Below are 17,184 nucleotides of genomic sequence, written 5' to 3'. Positions count from 1 at the left end.
TTCAGACAGCACAGATAAATGATGTCTATAAAAGCAGAGCAACACGATGTACAAGTGCAGTAATTCACACCCTTTTGCTCACAGAGCTGCCATCAGCAGGGACCCCTTTTATGAGATGCTGGCAGCCCGGAAGAAGAAGGTGTCGTCCATGAAGAGGCACTAGAACTACTCATGTCTCTGGATGTTGCACTTGAAAGAGGTGGGGGAGGGGAAAGAAAGGGGTGGGGTGGATTGGGCCGTCTGCTGTCCCTGTCTGGGCCAGCACAGAGGCCATCGCTGGGATCTTCAGGGGATTTCTCACAAGCTAGGCCCGCTTTGGGACTCTTACTGGCCAGAAAAACAAGAGTCTTACTGGGGGTTTCTAGATAAGCATCATGGCCGAAACCTCCTCTCAACTCCTGTCTGAATGTCTCTGTGTCTCGCTCAGCTTTGTTGTCCTCCTCTCCGTCTACCAAAAGGAAATCTTTGTCACTCTGTCAAATCCCCTTCGAAGAGATGCAGTTTCTTCATGCTTTAAAAGAAAACACAGAAAAAAACAACAACAACGCAATTCCCATTTTACATTGCACAAACACACTCTTGCAGCCCCCACCCTCAGCGTTTCAATCTCAGCAGGTCTGACCGAGTGTGGCGCTCCAACCAAAACACGTCTCGCTCGACGAAAGAAAGGCAAAGACATTTTTTAGAAATGCTTTAATATGTTTGGGTATTACATGTCTCTTTTTACTGCTTTTACTGTCAGTTCCTCTTTTTGTTCGCTTTTGTAAAAAAATAAAAACAAAAATATCTTGCAACAGAATCTTCAGGGAGGTGGGAAAGAATGGGGGGGGGGTTTGTCAACATTTTTTATAGAAAAAAAATCATTAAAAAAAAAAAAGTTGCCTCTCAGGAGATTGTTGTGAAAACTGTCCATGTCTGAGCGGATATGGATTCTGCAGCTTCCCAGACTTTTGTAAATATGAAGCTGCAGTCTGGTGCACTGCAACAGTAGGGGGCGGGGGAGGGGTCTCTCGTCTGGACAGGGTCTCAGAGGTGGATTGGGTTCATTTCCCAAAGATCCTCGAGGTGCATCTTGGGGATAAACGTCTCTCTGAATGACAAGTGTCCATCACTCCCTGGCTGCTGCTGCTTTTTTTGTGGGGACTTAATTTGTCTGGAAAGCAGAACTTTTTCTTTTTTTTTGCCCCTCTTTAATTTTTCTTCCTCTGTTTTCTTTCCCCCTCATGTAGAACACTTCCTGTTACTGTATCACACAAAAGAGCAATTGAATTGTCTGATATCTTCCTGCTGCACGGTGCCTGGCGCTCTAGGGGAAATGTAATGCTGCTGGTTAGCAACGGTCTTTGTCGAGGGTTACCTTTCATCAAGGTAAAACCAATCACGTCCTTCTCTGCCCACAACCTCATACTTACAACTGTACTTACTACTTCTGTGCGCTCCAGGTTGTTTCAACTTACTATTACAAGTTATTGTAAAAAGCTGTTGCCTGGAATAGTTCTTAAACGCCATGTGAAATGATCTAATTATACCTGGAATATGCTGTTTTGAACCACATGACGGAGGCAGTGTCACGTGACTTGTCTTTTTTTTTCCCGTTCTTCCCTTGGTCTCTCATCGGTGCCTGCTGTCGTCACTCCTCTCCGCTCCTCCCAGCGTGCTAATCCTAGTGAAATAAGGAAGCAAAACAATCACAATTCTTGACAGTATTGGTTTTTATTTATCAAAAGTTGTACATACTTAAATGTATAGTAGGTTTTTTTTCTTTTTGTCTTCATCATGTTTCTCATTAGTTGTGCCATCGTTTAATTTTTTTGTTCTCGTTGTTACAAAAATGTTTGATTTGAGGTTTCTATTGTTGCCATTTAATCAAGCTGAAATAAAGACAGATCTGTCGCATCACTGCATGGTTGTTTTTCCAGGATTATTTTTGCAGTTTTTAAATATTCCAGCAGGTGGCAGTGTTGGCTAAGAACTGTTGAAGCGTTCCAGTCAAGCTGAATTCTGCCAAATCAATTACTAATCGAATACATGAAGCCAAATTACTGTGTGACCATGAATATTAAATATTACTTCCACTTGAGAGCAGCCTTGAAAATGAATCGAATTTGGACACAAATCGGAACATACTCCAATATTTAATCTCCTGTTTGAAAAAAAAAAAAATAGAATGTTGCTGTCTAAATCCGGCCTTTAATTACAGCTTCATATCGTTTTGCCAGCTTGCTTTTAAAGTATTTATGGCGCAAATGTTACAGCAGCAGGGAAATGCGAATATGTATCATATTAAATGATTCCTGGAAAGGCAATCAATAGAAAAGCCCTTTTCTCAATGGAAGAGTCACGCAGGGAACATCGGGCTAGAAATCCTATGATACACACGGATGCTGGATCAGTGTCCTCATCAACACCAGGAAGAGCGCAAGCGTCCTTGAGTTTCCGCTCAATGTCACGAGCTTCTCTCAGAGATCATATGGATTATGTTCGTTTAAGAAAAAAGTTCATTATTCTGGAAAAGACATGAGAGAAACAGAATCAACCTGAACACTTTTCTATCAATAAAAACTACTTTTGTCCAAACTCAACCCTCATAATTGCTGAAATGTTCTCCAGAGTTATAAACACTACTCAGTGGGGAGGTGTCCTAAAATAAAAGCTGCGGTCGATTCTGTGGTTTTTTTTAATACTCCTGAGTTCAAAAGATGATTCATGTACGGATGCATTTATCTGACAAAATAAGGAAAGTCATTTCAGAAAAATTTAACCTGCAAAAGATTAAAATCTTTTTTTTCTTTCTTTTTAACCTCAGCAAAACTAAAATCATATTTTACAACAATCAGATAATAAACAGCTTGTATTGTATTTTCCTCTGGGGCCGTGTCATGAGATGTTAAACAAATAGTTCCAGATGTGTGTTTAAAAAGTCATATGGACACGACGTGCAAATATGTGCAACCTGCTGTTAAATAAAACAAGATTTGATTTGTGATGTGGGAAAAAAAACAAAACAAAACAAAATGAGACCCGCCGAATTGTCTGTAATCATCTTTACACAATTCAAGTCAAATATTTTGCAGAACTGCTGTTAAACAGGATGATAACAAGGCTTTTTTTTTCTTTCTTTGAGAATTACAGAGCAGGGCCAAGGAGGTGACCATGACTGATGGGAAATGAGAGGCATGTTGCCACGGCAATAAAGAAAAAGACGAAAAAAAAAAAGTTTGAGGATGTGTGGTGTAGCAGCAGGGAAGTCTTTGTTTTTACCCTGTACGCTGTTTTGCGCGTCTCGTGTTTCTCTACTGCAGCTGAGTCGCCAGGAACATGAAAACACTGGTGTGATGTGAGGTTTGATGAGACGGAGAACAATAGGAGGAGGGTGTCCATCCTACACAGAAAGGGGGTCCTTGGAACACGCTGTACTGTATCGGGGTCAAGCATTGAGACTATTAAAAGTGCAGTGTAAAGTAACACACACACACCTGACCTCAGTGCAGTTCTGCTGTCATGTCAGGACTACGTGGTGAGCTGCCTCCTCTGTGGTTATGCTGATGGAGGGGAAAGGCCTGAGCTCCCATAGGCCAGCCAGTGGGATCCTCCGTCTCCCTCGGTAAGTGGAGACATGTGAGACCAGTCAGGCTCCAATTAGGCCCAGACTGTTTCCCAGAAGTGCTGGAAGGCCTCCCCCTGCCTCCCGGCCCACCGCGGCGCAGGAGAAGGTTGCACCCCACCGTGTCCGGACCTGACCTCAACTGGCATGAGAAGAACCTTTTCTCGCATGGAACGAGGTTCACGAAGAATGTTACACACAGACAGGCATGCTTACACAAATACTGTCACGCAAACATTAATGCAACACAGCCTGGTGGGTATTTTCACACAAACCAACTCACAGCTGCCTTCACTTTTACAGGTTTCTGGCTTCAATTTGAAGTGGGCATTTTTAGGTTTGAAGCTGTCAATAATGTGACTCAAAATTGTTCTTGGACGATAACTAAAAGACCAGCTGTCAAGGCTAATTTGGAAAAACCTGTATCCCAACAGATCTCCTAGCACTTTTGTGTCCTTGCAAATAATATGAATCATAACAAAGGCAGGTCCGACTGAAAAAAGATATCTAACACGCAAATACACTTCAGGTGTTGCAGCGTTTGACAGGTCTTTTGTTTTGTTTTGTTTTTGTTTTTTTTTTACTGGAAGAAGAAATCCTCCTAAAATCCCTCCAGGAATGAATCTTCTCATCTGGTGAGGGACACTTAAATTCATCCTCAAGGGAGGATTTCTGAGAAACAGTGTGCAAAAAAAAAAAAAAAAAACATTCACAAGAAGTCCCAACCCCTCCCCCCTCCCTTTCCTCCTCACTCTATCTCTTACTGTATATCTCTTTGCCTGTCACCATCATAAAAACAGGTAAAAGCTCCATTTCCAACATTCCACTGCATCTCAGCATGTGGGATAACAACAATAAGTTACGGCTGCATAGTGGCGTGTCACAAAATACCAGGATGTGGAATATATGATTTACTGATTTGTTTGTTGTTTAGTACAAATTTGTTGAAAAAAAAAAAATCCTCGCTGCAAAAATCGTGCCAAAGTAAAAAAAAAAAAAAAAAAATCAAACATCTGATTTAATCTTTCAGTTGCAGCTCACGGCGTCATTTTAACATGCGTGGCTTCACTTTTCATGTTTAAAAGGATGCCACATCACAAAAAGCAAAAAAAAAAAAAAAAACCCACCCAAAAACAGAGCTGCTCGAAAAAACATTTAGTTAACTAATAACTTCAAGGATATGTTTGAAATGATATTTTTTATGATGGATGCGATAAGTTTCCGCAAGTTTTTTTTTCCGGTAAAAATATAAGGACGTCCTGTTAACGGCTGACACAGTGACCCACATGTCAGAATGTCGAGGAAACAAAAGGTGAATGGTGACAAACAGGTTACACCACACCTTCTATGTAATTGACGCAACATGTCCTTTCACCTAAAAGGAAAAAAACAACAACTTGCCAGTAATTCCTGTAACATGAGTTTCCCGAGCTGATAATGCTACAATGTGGGGTTTTTTTTTTCTTTCTGAGATTAATTAATTTGCATTAAAGCGAGCCGAATGGAGTTGAGAGGTGAAAGACAGCCTGGATTCCAACATCAAATGTAGTTACTGGAAAGAAGAATGTTTTTTTTCTTTTGTGTATTCTAAGCAGAGGAACTGGCTGATGCAGAGCTGCAGAACCTGAACAAGGCAGAGGCTTGTTTGTCCCGGCGACAAAATAAATGTCAATGTGGGATTTTTTTGCGCATTCATTGAAACGTGGGTGGCTCTCATTCTGGGAAACACAGTTGTTGTTTTTTTTTCCTTTTTTTTTTTTTTTTTAAATGTGTTGTGAACAAAAGCACTGGGATTTTTTTTATTATTATTATTTCTTTATCTATCATTTTAATCCAGTATCTCTTGTTCATTGCAGCTTATTGTTTGGTTTGATGACGTCGGATGTGGAGAATCAGATGAGAACTGCTAAAAACTGCAGCGGTTCCTGAAAATGGCTGATTGTTTATTTGCAGGTCCTGTTTGGACACATTGTACCCTCTGCCAAAGATTTCTAGTAAAGAACAGGAATAGTTGGGGGGAAAAAAAGGCGGGGGGGGGGGGGGGGGCTTGGTTTGGAATGACTCCAGAAGAATTTCCTGTCTGCAGGGAGTGACCATTTAGAGGGGGACAGAAGGAAATGCCTTCAAGAGAAAGACAGAAGAAGGTCTTTGATCTACAGCCTGCTTATGTATTAAATCCTTTCAAAAAATTGTTTTTGGAAAATAATAGAAACCTCCTTCATAAAGTTTACAGCCTGCAATACATATCTGGACAAGTTTGGGAGGAAATGCCAAGCACTGAGGGGCCTTTGTCAGAGATCTTAAAGAGTAGGAGTTAAAGATTTACAAAGCAGAGCCCAGAGAGGAGATCTTGATGGCTGCAGCTGCAATTTCACAAAAAAAAAACAACCCAACAACCACACAATATAAAGAAAAGACACACTCATCGATGATGACTAGGATGATGAAAGCTTGGGCTTGGAGGCACCTGCACTGGCAACAATGGCTCCATTCAACACAGCCACTGGCTTGTAGTTAGTTTAAAGTTCCCCTGATGTTTCTTCATTGTGTCTCCTATAAACACTCCAATGCAAGGCGCTCAGTCCACACACCCATAAGGAAAACGTTTCCAGCCAGGATCAAAGATTTTGGAGGCTGCAAACATCTGTGACTGACTCATCCGCTTGAGATAATGTGCTGCATGAAGGGGAAGGTGTTTTATCGATGCTTCTGTCAGGTAGATCCTATCTGAGCTACAAGAATCTACCTAGCACGTATCACAAACACACACACACACACACACACACACACACACACACACACACACTGCTATCAGAAGTTTCAGAATGGTAGCCTCAAATCTGGTGTGTGAACTTTGATGCACACACTAAATCTCCCTGGAAGCGTCCGCTTACTGGCACAGCACAGGATCAGATGTCATAGAGGAAGTGTGTGTTTGCATAGCTTCACGAGCGCATGGATAACTATTATAACAATCAATTTGCATATGAATACTGCATGCATGCCTGTGTGTGTGTGTGTGTGAGTTTGTGCATGCTTCCGTGTGTTCTGGGTATTTTTGCATCCTGGCTTGAGTGCTTGAGGTGTTCTCAGTTACCAGCATCTTTCAGTCAACCTGCTATTACAGTGCAGACAGATTTATTACCATCGGCCCAATGACATCAGCCAGCTATTTCGAGGGTTTGTGGGAATCAAAGTCCATTTTGAAGATCCTGATTATGTCATTGGCTCCTTTGTCTCCAAGCAATTGATACTGATAAACGGACGGTGGCGGCAGTGGCGGTCGAGCCGAGATAGCCGGGCAGCGTCAGATCAATCATGTTATCTGCCGTGATGGAGTCTGATAGTTCGGGGCTGTAGTTCTGGAAATTGCTGTTTCTATTTTCTCTATTTTCCAGATGTACTGTGTGTATGGCGTGACCTCATGGGCAGTATTTCACTTCACATTTCACCGACATTAAAGAAAGGGATGACTGTAATCCTGAACATCACAGTTTGCTTTTTCTTTAATATTTTTCCTTTTACTTTGCTCGTGACTCAGTAGTTCTGGGAAATTTGCTGATAAGTTTCTTTCTGATATGGCTTTTATGCTACTAAATGTCATGCAGCCAGCAGGCTTAGAGGCAAAGGAAAACTGCATATCCTTATTTGCTGTTTAAACAGAAGCGAGGCAACTCATTACATAATATAGTGTTTTTACACTTAGATTGTTCTGGCTTTGTACCAGCCATACAGTAAGTACAGTAAAAATATAAGGGATATCAACTTTACCTTATCTTATCTTATCTTATATTGTCTTGTCTTATGTTGTCTTATCTTATCTTGTCTTATCTTATCTTATCTTGTCTTGTTTTATTTTGTCTTATCTTGTCTTGTCTTGTCTTATCTTGTCTTATCTTATCTTGTCTTGTTTTATCTTGTCTTGTTTTATCTTGTCTTATCTTGTTTTGTCTTATTTTGTCTTATCTTGCGTTATCTTATCTTATCTTATCTTGTCTTGTCTTATCTTGTCTTGTCTTATCTTACCTTGTCTTGTCTTATCTTATCTTGTCTTATCTTATCTTGTCTTGTTTTATCTTGTCTTATCTTACCTCGTCTTGTCTTATCTTATCTTATCTTGTCTTATCTTATCTTGTCTTATTTTATCTTGTCTTGTTTTATCTTGTCTTATCTTACTTCGTCTTGTCTTGTCTTATCTTATCTTGTCTTGTCTTATCTTATATTGTCTTATCTTATCTTGTCTTATCTTATCTTGTCTTATTTTGTCTTATCTTGTCATGTCTTATTTTATCTTATCTTGTCTTATCTTATCTTGTCTTATCTTGTCTTGTCTTATCTTAGCTTGTCTTGTCTTATCTTATCTTATCTTGTCTTGTTTTGTCTTGTCTTATCTTACCTTGTCTTATCTTGTCTTATCTTACCTTGTCTTGTCTTGTCTTATCTTATCTTGTCTTATCTTGTCTTATCTTATCTTGTCTTGTCTTGTCTTATCTTATCTTGTCTTATCTTGTCTTATCTTATCTTGTCTTATCTTGTCTTATCTTATCTTGTCTTATCTTGTCTTTTCATGTCTTGTCTTATTGTACATGAGCAAATAAATGTATTTTGTGCAAGCACCTTGATTTACATGTTGTACAATAACTTCTCAAAATTGGAATTAATTTCAAAAAGTCTTTTTTTTTTTTTTTTTGCATTTTGTGTTATTGCTCATGTTAAACTGTTCAAAAATCTATTCAGCCTTCAGTTGACTCCAGTGATGCTAATTCTGTAGACTGTTGCAGTTGGGTAAAAGTGTCACGGCAACAGGACGGAGTGAAAATCTTTGGACACAACTGAAACATTTTCAGCTGATTCATGAGAATATATATCTTGTGTCTGCAGTATAAATATGAGTCATACAATAATATAACTCTTTTATGGTGAAATGTAGTATTTTAGAGTAGGGACCTTGATAAAATTGTCCTTTTTTCAGAATCAGAAATCATCTAGAAACTATTAGATTGCAGTGTTCCGTTCAAAGTATAAAAAAAAAACACTACATAATAAAGAAAAAAAATATTTTTTGGTGTTCTAAGCAGGTTTAAAGTGTCTTAAACATGTTGTTATTAGGAAAAAGCGCATTCTATGTGATGATATAATATATATTACAGGTTTTAAATCCTATTTGTGCATGCAGGACATTGCATGTAATGACCCGTCTCTGAAAATGTCAGATAATTCCTGTAAAATGGTTTAAACTTTTGGGCCTCACTCAAGAAATGTGCAAATTTTTTCTAATGGAGTACAGAAGGACTTTAAAGCCGCCATTTTTGTTAAGACAGGAAGCCAGATGACTATTTCTGACCAGTTGCTCCAGACATCCATTGTCTACCTCCTGTCACATTAAAGTCTTAGCAGGGCAGGAAGAGTTCCAGCTACAAGAGGTACACAATAGATGTCAGGAGCAAGGGGTTAAAACGGGCCATCAGACTTTACTTCCTGTCTGTAAGACAAAAGGCAGGGCTAAAATAAAGTTCTAACGTGTCTAAGAACAAATTTGTGCATAGGAACATTTCATGAATGAGGCCGGCAGAACCCCTTTCTACTTTTCTCACATTATCAGGGCGTTTCTCATGTGCCCTGTGAATGAAGAATAGGATACGCTGCAACTATAATCTCAAATGTTTGAACTTCTACTTTCCAGTAAACGCTGAGGTGCCATGTGATTAGCAACCACATCTAACACAATATGGCTGGTGGTGGGAAATAATGACACACGGGAAGCCAGGCTCTGATGACGCTTGTGACATTAGCTTCTTTCTTTAACTTCTTCCTCAATTCGATTGACTGCGGACATTCCTGTATTCATTTTCACAAGTTGTAAGTGAGCAAGTAAATGTCAAAATAGTCCTTGCCACATTGGGTCAGCTTTGTCTGATTTGGCAAAAGAGAGTTTTGAAATTTGAGTCAAGGGGTTGGATCTATTCTCGGTTTCAGTGATAGCCAAGCGGAACACCCACCTGACAATCATGAGGTTACACTATAAGTGCTCACATGTTCTTCCATTTGCAGCAGATCTCAAAAGCACTGGATATTCCACTTATTGTCTCACTGGTGAATGCCAGAACATTAAAAAAAAAAAAAAAAAAAAAAAAAAAAGGTCTGGAAAATCACCTATGAAAGAGCATCTAAACTCTCTGGGGCGTCACATCAGAACAAGCGTTTCCCCCTCACACACTCCTCTTGTTAACCTTGGGGAGAGCAGAGTTGGCCCAGTTACAGCGCTGGTGTGATAAAACACTGGAACCGTGCCTAGAGTTGAAAAGCCTGCTGGTCAAATGCTTGCAAGGCCAAAGTCGAGTAAAATCAAGAAATGACGTCATAAAATGAGTGAGTGCAGAATCGCTACTGTTTATCCAGTTAAAAGTCACTGAACAGACATATTCTGAAGGTAGAATATTGCAAGCAGAGAGATTTTTACTTAAAGAGCTGCCCCTTTTGTCAAAAATCATGCAGTATAATGTGGTAGTGAAAGATGCAAGTTAATGGTCCTGTGTTCTGCTTTTAGCTCTTCCCAGAAGACAGCTGTGACAGTAATGATCCTCACTGCCATAAATAGACTTCATGTGATACGCAGTGAAGTGGAGCACACGCTTACGCTGAATCTCAACTACTGCCACCTATTTGAATCATTACGTGCCAGTCGTTCAAGGACAAGCAGCCGTCCGATTTTAAATAAGTCCCATCTGTTGTCTTTGCACTGAAGAAGAGTAGAGATGAATATAATCTGTGTCAAAACAGATGAACGCGCATCTGTGAAATAAGAGAAACTAGACCTCATTGTTTCTTGCAGATTGTAGAACTCAAACGTGTGTGTGTGTGTGTGTGTGTGTGTGTGTGTGTGTGTGTGTGTGTGTGTGTGAGTGTCAAAGGGCAGTTATTCTCTCTTCCCTGTCAATGTACACTCATCCAGTATGCTAGAGTTTCACAATCATGGACAAAATGTTCTGTGGAGAATTCCAGATTCCACATTCAATGAAAGACCCAGTCAACACAACACACCACGTGGCTCTATGTGTTATGTCAACTCTTGGAATTGCAGAGATGATTGATATTTTTTTAAGCTTGTTTTTATCTGTGGTGTTCATACATGAGGAACTTCTCATAATTCGCTCAAAGCACATTTGACAGCGTAAGTGCACGTGCGCACACGCACGAACGCAAGCACACACACACACACACACACACACACACACACACACACACACACACAGGCACGCATGAGTGAGTTACCAGGAAATGATCACTTGATGATTTGTAATCGCAAAGAAGCAGTCTGGCTTGAGCAACAGGGAAGTTTCAGTTGTACAGCTGTGAATGACAACGCTCTTTAGGTGACGTTGTAACATTCAAATGAGGAGGGATGTGCAGGTAGAGTAGGTGTCAAGGTTGAAGCGAATCCAGTGATACTGATACATGGTTAACAGGAAGAAGATCGTCTGAGGATTATCACTGATCCTCCCTCCCACATGTGCGATTTGAACCAGTTCAGTCCATTTTCTCACACACTTCTGCACGTAGCAACACTTCCTCTTCCTCTTACAAACCTTCACTTGAGCAGGATTATTTAAATAAATGTTACATGTTCTTTAGATGGAACCTCCAACAATAGAAGGGGACGTATTTGCTGACTTGCTACTGACTCACTAATTCAGGGTTCCCTGCATGTTGCTGTTCAAACAATATGCCCGACACTGCTTTTCATTTTTCACCAAACTGGCAAACGCAGAGCTTTCAAAATTCTCTTTCACCAACCAGCTCAAAAATATTTTGTCAAATAACATTTTTTCTGCTTCCCCTCCCCAATCTTTCCAGTAGAGAGTTTCCGCAATTTTCCCCCCTCAAACCCAGCGGGATTACGGGAACCATGAGCTAGAGTAAATTTCTGAGTCAGTGTGGGAAAAACTAAACAGATGCTTTCGCAGCTAAACAGTGGTCAACAGCGACAAGTTGTCACAGCCACTAAACTCAGAGAGGAATTTGTTGACTTTGCATGTGAAAGGAGCAGCAGGTTTAATACGGGTCACTTTTTAGATGTCATATCGGGGTTAAAGTGTGTATAACTCATCTTGTAAAGCCCGGACAGTAGATTCTGCGACCAAAATTCAACACACACTCACACACAACCAAATTATGTTTGGCCACCGACTGTGGCAGCATCAGAGTCCGAGTCTGTCTCGGCTCCAGGTCACTTCAACCTTGACTGACCTGCCGTTTAAAGGTCAACTTCCCGTTAAATAAACGCTTTTATTAATGGACCAACTGCTTTAATTAAGGATTCAAACCCAGTGCCGGTGTTGGGCGTGTTCGTTTAATAAGAGCACAAATGTCACTGAGAATAAAAAAACAAACAGGAATGAAAATAAAAACACAAGGAATAAGAGGACAATGACCAATCGAAAAAGATTTTGAATAATAAGTAGAGTCCAAAGAGCATGAAGAGTAAGAACATGAAAGAATATGAAGAGTACAGGAAATAAAAAGGATTTAAAGAATTAGAAGAATACGTAGAATATGAGGAACACAAAGGAAGATATGGAGAGTACAAAAGTATCCGATTATGAAGACGATGACAAAGATGCGAAGAATACGCAGAATGAAAATCGAATGATACTGGGAATGCAATGAGGACCACAAAGAACTCATGGCAGTTAGAATCTGAGCACAAAGAAAGAATTCAAAGAATGTGAATAATCTGACGAAAAGGAATACAAAGAGCACAAAGACGAAGGATTGATGAGTTACTGTATTTTGCAATCTTCTCTTTTCTCCTTCCTCTGTCTATCTTTCTCAACACATCTTTTCGAGGCAGATGGCCGCCCACACTGAGCCCAGTTCAGCGGCAAAGTTTTTGTTTTTTTAAATTTATTCTTCCTCATCATTAAGCGCTTCCTCATTGTAAATTTTTGAATTCATAAAGTTCTCTACCCTGCTGAGGTAGCTTCTGTAAAAACACCCGCCCCACCTCCCTGTTCTACATAAAGGTCATTCAATCATATGAAAGAGATGAAATTGTGAAATTGCAGTTTGCAGAACATCCTGCAATGATGTGCGTTGTGGTTTCCATGGAGATGTGTTGAGTTGAAACAAGCTCGGGGGTGGCGAGTATCTCCTTCCCAGCTTGACCCAATTTGCTGCTCTTTTCCTCCCATTGACTCCATCATGGCCCCGGGGGAGACTCTGGATGCTAAATACATGCCTCACAATGATGACACAATGGATTTTCTGGAAACATGCGAAGTGTTACGAGGCTATCCTTGCCGATTCCCTCCCCCCCTTCTTATCCTGCTGGTGGTCTGAATCAGACAACACCTGACTCCTCAGTGGACACAGCTGGCATTTACCAAAACCCATCAGGCTCTATGGCGTCAATCTGTTACTCACAAGCCCCTCCCTTTGGTGCCAGCAGAGCTTTGGTAAAAACAGACACCAAAATAGGCGCCTTTGTATCTTTCTTAGCATCAGAGGAAGTCAAAAGGATAGTTTCTTTTTTCAAGACTTCCAGTCTTAAGTGTAATAAAATAATAAAATACAGTTTTGTGCTGATGAGTCAAAGAGTCAGTTAGTTAGAAGGAAGGCTCAGCCTAACATGACACCACAATAACTACCTGAGGCTAACAGTGGTCATCGCTGAGTCAGCAGGGACGGAAAGGATTAGTACAGCGTGAGCACGCCATCAGTCACACTCATGTTACTAAAGATTAGAATGTCTTGGCGTGGATCTGAAGTCACCATCCTTCTTGAAATTGATGATATACAAATTTTATAAAGCTCTGATAAAGAGTATTGGGACGGGGACGGGGGGGGGAGGGGGTGAATTATGAGGCCACCAGAGTAACAGTAAATATACTTAGTGTAAAATCCCAAAACAGGATTAGGCCTACCCAAATTAAAAACCCTTTCGGAATGATGGGGCAACTGGGATTAGCATGTACACAAACATTTATTTAGTAGTTTATCAGACAAAATCGAAGTGAAAAGATCACGTTTACATCTATACTCATATTTTTTGTCTAATTTACGCAGATATGTTTTACATTAGCCAGTATAAACAGTATCATTAATCCTGCAGTATCATTAATCACACATTTGTACTCCAAACAATCGGTCAACCTCTACTACTACGACAAAATTCAAATCAAATAAATTGCAATTCAGAGTATTTTGACAAAAGGTAGGGTGGTCATAAAAAAGATGTCAACATACCCTATCTAAAGAAAGACAGCAAAGAAAAAAGAATGGAATATGACAAAAAAAATAAGAGACATTGTTAAGAATTAAGATAGAAACTTAAAAGACATTAACGCTGTAAAATAATAATAAAGAGTAAAAATTATTAGATTACTGCAATGCGGAAATAATGATAAAATGATATCAACTTAATAGAATGAATCAAAAATGATAACAGAGTATCTGCAAACAGTGACATGATGAACTAAGAAATACTTTTTGTACTGATCATCAATACTAACATGCTGTTAAAGTGAAGGAAACTTTGTGGCAGTGGCGTTTGAACCAGATGTCATATAAAAGAGAAATATTTCTCATCTGCAAAAGGTTTCACCACAGCAATTAGCATGTTGTTGTGGGTGCATGATGCGGCCATTTTTGTATGATAGTAAATCCTAAAATATGACTGTGCAACCCTGGCAAGTTTTCTTGTGCGCCCCAAGTCTGGCGCCCTCTATGGGCCGACTTCTGCTCAGCAGGAGCGCTTCTTCACTCACCGAGGCTTTCTCAGAAACTGGTTTCACAAACAGGTTCAGCAAAAACTGAATGATTACCTCACACTTAACGAGAAATTCTACAAGATAAAACTAAACCAAACAAACTCTTACAATCTACAAGTGTTTTATGTAGTTCTTAAAAAAAAACAGATTTAAATAATTACTTTTTCTTTGAAGAAAGAGAGAGGGAGAGAGAGGGAGAGAGAGACAGTTGTCAGTGAGAACTGTGGAAGAACAGGAGAGGGAAGGGGGCTTTTCATAGCAGGAATCCTTGAAAAAAAAAAAAGAAAACAAAATAGAGGCTTCCTGTCAATCTGCCAGGAGAGAGGCTTTACTGGAAGGAGGCGGAGCTTCCTCTCCCCGCCCACCTACTGCCCGGTTTATAACTCACCGAGGCTGCACACAGGCTGCAACACGGTGAGACAATTACTTTATAAGTCTGAACTTTGCCGACTGAGAACTTATAGGACATTTCAGCCATCCGGACAGACGCTGGACAACTGTGAACTGCCTTTTATATCCAGCGCAACATTTAGGATTTTATGTAACAGAGCGAGTTGGAAGGTGAGGATCTTTTATTTCTTTCTTTTTTCATTTTCCAAAGAAATTAATAGACGAGGTACTGGTTTATTTATGCGAGGTAGTTTGAGGTTGAATTACGCAAACGGGATTACGCTTTCTTTACTGGAACTGACCGTGGTGCCCGACTCCCCAGGGCAGAAAACACACACTGAAAACATATAAATAAATTAATAAAAAGTTGAACAGATATTTAAATGTTAGTTAAACATGAAGTCAGACTTATTTATACAATAGAACATTTCACTTATAAAAAGTTAGGGAACTTTTGATTAATGATGCACATCTGGAAAAATAATGTTTCCAAAAAGGTTGCTGTAGTGTTTTTGTTGGTTGTGAATCTGAATACTGCAGTAAAACAGATATTTCTAGTATTGTGATCTAATCATCTCTCTCATTTCCAGACAGACTGACCTCCTTCTCAACCCTGAGAACCTCTGTCTTCTTACCCCACCTCTTCTCCTTTTGCGTGTGTGGTGCCCAGTGCTCCCAGTACTGCCTAGAGAGTGGGCACAGCGCCATGGTAACTCACAGCAAGTTTGACTCCGCAATGAGCAGCAGTCTCTTGGACTCCAACATGCGGCTGCCTCACCGTTACAAGACGTTCACCTCCAAAACTCAGTACCAGATGGTTCTCACCACGCTCCACAAACTCCAGGAGAGTGGTTTCTACTGGGGCGCCATCACCGGGAAAGAGGCGAACGCAATGTTGGTGTCCGAGACCACCGGCACCTTCCTCATAAGGGACAGCTCAGACAACCGACACCTGTTCACCCTCAGTGTCAAGACGGCGTCGGGCACCAAAAACCTGCGTATCCAATGTGATACAGCATCTTTTTACCTGCAAACAGACCCCAAGAACATTCAGTCTGTCCCTCACTTTGACTGCATCCTCAAGCTGGTCCAGTACTACATGCCTCAAAGCAAAGGGAACACCCGGAGTGGGAATATTTACTACATTTACTCCGGAGGAGAGAAAATCCCTCTGGAGCTCATCAAACCTCTCTCCTGTAGCCTGTCCACTTTGCAGCACCTTTGCAGGAAAACAGTTAACGGACATTTGGACATTTCTTCTAAAAGAGACCAACTTCCTCATCCTCTTAAGGAGTTCCTCCAGGAGTATGATGCTCCTATATAGCGTCATGGACCTAAGGGATTGTTTTAACTATGTACCAGACGAGGGGTGAAGCCTCCGTCTGAGGATGAGTCAAGGCCCCCGGGACTGAGATGGTCAAATGAAGCTGTGGTGGTTCTCAAAGCCAAAAAGAAAAAAAAGAAAAAAGAAAAAAAAAAGATCCACATTCCAGAAAGAGACACTGGATAGATGATCCACAAATAGGGCCAAGACAGAGAGATGGAGAGAGGGAGATAGAGAAAAGAGAGCACTGCTGTAATCTGGCATGAAAGACCGCTAACACCACAAATGACTGAAAACTGAAGGGAAGTCATCTGTCTGATGACGCACAGGTTCCCTCCGCTGCTGCTGCTGCTGCTGCTGCTAACCGATGTGCTGTGAGGCCGGCAGCTTCACACACATCAGCCACAGAAAACGATCCATCCATTAAAGCTGGACTGGCATTCATGAACAGACAGGCTTTTTTTTTTTTCTCTTTTTTTTTTGTGTGTGCTGATGATGATGATCTTGGATGTCAGTCCAGCATCCTGGGATCTCTGACCAAGTGTACGCAGGAAATGTAAATGGAAACTTAAATGAGTGGACACATTTGCACATCTGTACCAGCCATAATGGAAAAGGGCTGTGTTGTTAAGGAGGGAGGTTTATGCCAAACTTACCTTAATTTTGACAACAGTTAGTTGGAAGACCAACACGACTGAATCTTTTACCATATTACTTGAGTTAACAAGTACCACCCTTAAAAAAAGTCACACTCTGTGTGGCTTCAGTGGTGAAACGAACCAAAACATGTGGTAGTGTTTGTGGCGCAGACAGTCGCCACAGCTCGCAAATGAATGTATTCAAAAGAAAATTGGCTTTTTCCAATAATAAGACGATGAGTTTGATTGCAACAGTGTTTACATGAAGACAAAAAAAACAAACGGTAGATCTGTTTTTGTGATGTCTTTTATAAAGATGTACTTAATGCCAGCAAAAAGCCCTGGCTAACGGATGCTTGAAGTTTGATGAAGCAAGCAGGTCGATACAACTTTGCACTTATTTATATTTGTATAAACATTTCAGTAATTTATAATAAAGAGTGCTATTTTTCTATGAAA

At 40.4% G+C, this 17,184-nt stretch overlaps 2 protein-coding genes across 4 annotated transcripts in view; both read left to right on the top strand.

Moving 5' to 3' along the window:
- cyth1a (cytohesin 1a) overlaps window positions 1–1,899 on the top strand; it is a 38,585-nt gene extending 36,686 nt beyond the window's left edge. For both annotated transcript variants that reach the window (XM_086186002.1, XM_086186003.1), the window contains exon 13: window positions 85–1,899. In XM_086186002.1, the coding sequence (XP_086042128.1) occupies window positions 85–163 (79 nt within the window). In that variant the 3' untranslated portion in view covers window positions 164–1,899. The remainder of the gene's footprint in view (window positions 1–84) is intronic.
- Window positions 1,900–14,771: 12,872 nt separating this feature from the next.
- Window positions 14,772–17,184, top strand: socs3a (suppressor of cytokine signaling 3a). 2 transcript variants are annotated; one of them, XM_086185376.1, is made up of 2 exons: window positions 14,772–14,934; window positions 15,358–17,184. In XM_086185376.1, exon 2 carries the CDS (start codon window positions 15,470–15,472, stop codon window positions 16,085–16,087), a length of 618 nt encoding a protein of 205 aa, XP_086041502.1. In that variant the 5' UTR covers window positions 14,772–14,934; window positions 15,358–15,469; the 3' UTR covers window positions 16,088–17,184. The 2 variants fall into 2 exon arrangements, with proteins under 2 accessions (XP_086041502.1, XP_086041501.1); XM_086185375.1 differs by having other exon boundaries at window positions 15,354–17,184.

The sequence above is a fragment of the Aulostomus chinensis genome, chromosome 18, assembly GCF_037954235.1.
Source record: "Aulostomus chinensis isolate RoL2024-O1b breed Wild chromosome 18, RoL_Achi_v1.0, whole genome shotgun sequence".
Taxonomy (NCBI): Eukaryota; Metazoa; Chordata; class Actinopteri; order Syngnathiformes; family Aulostomidae; genus Aulostomus; species Aulostomus chinensis.
This window is presented reverse-complemented; position numbering and strand designations above follow the sequence as displayed.

Bases quoted from the DNA above. Each gene is read 5' to 3' on its own strand.
- socs3a (XM_086185376.1), top strand. From the start codon at position 15,470: ATGGTAACTCACAGCAAGTTTGACTCCGCAATGAGCAGCAGTCTCTTG.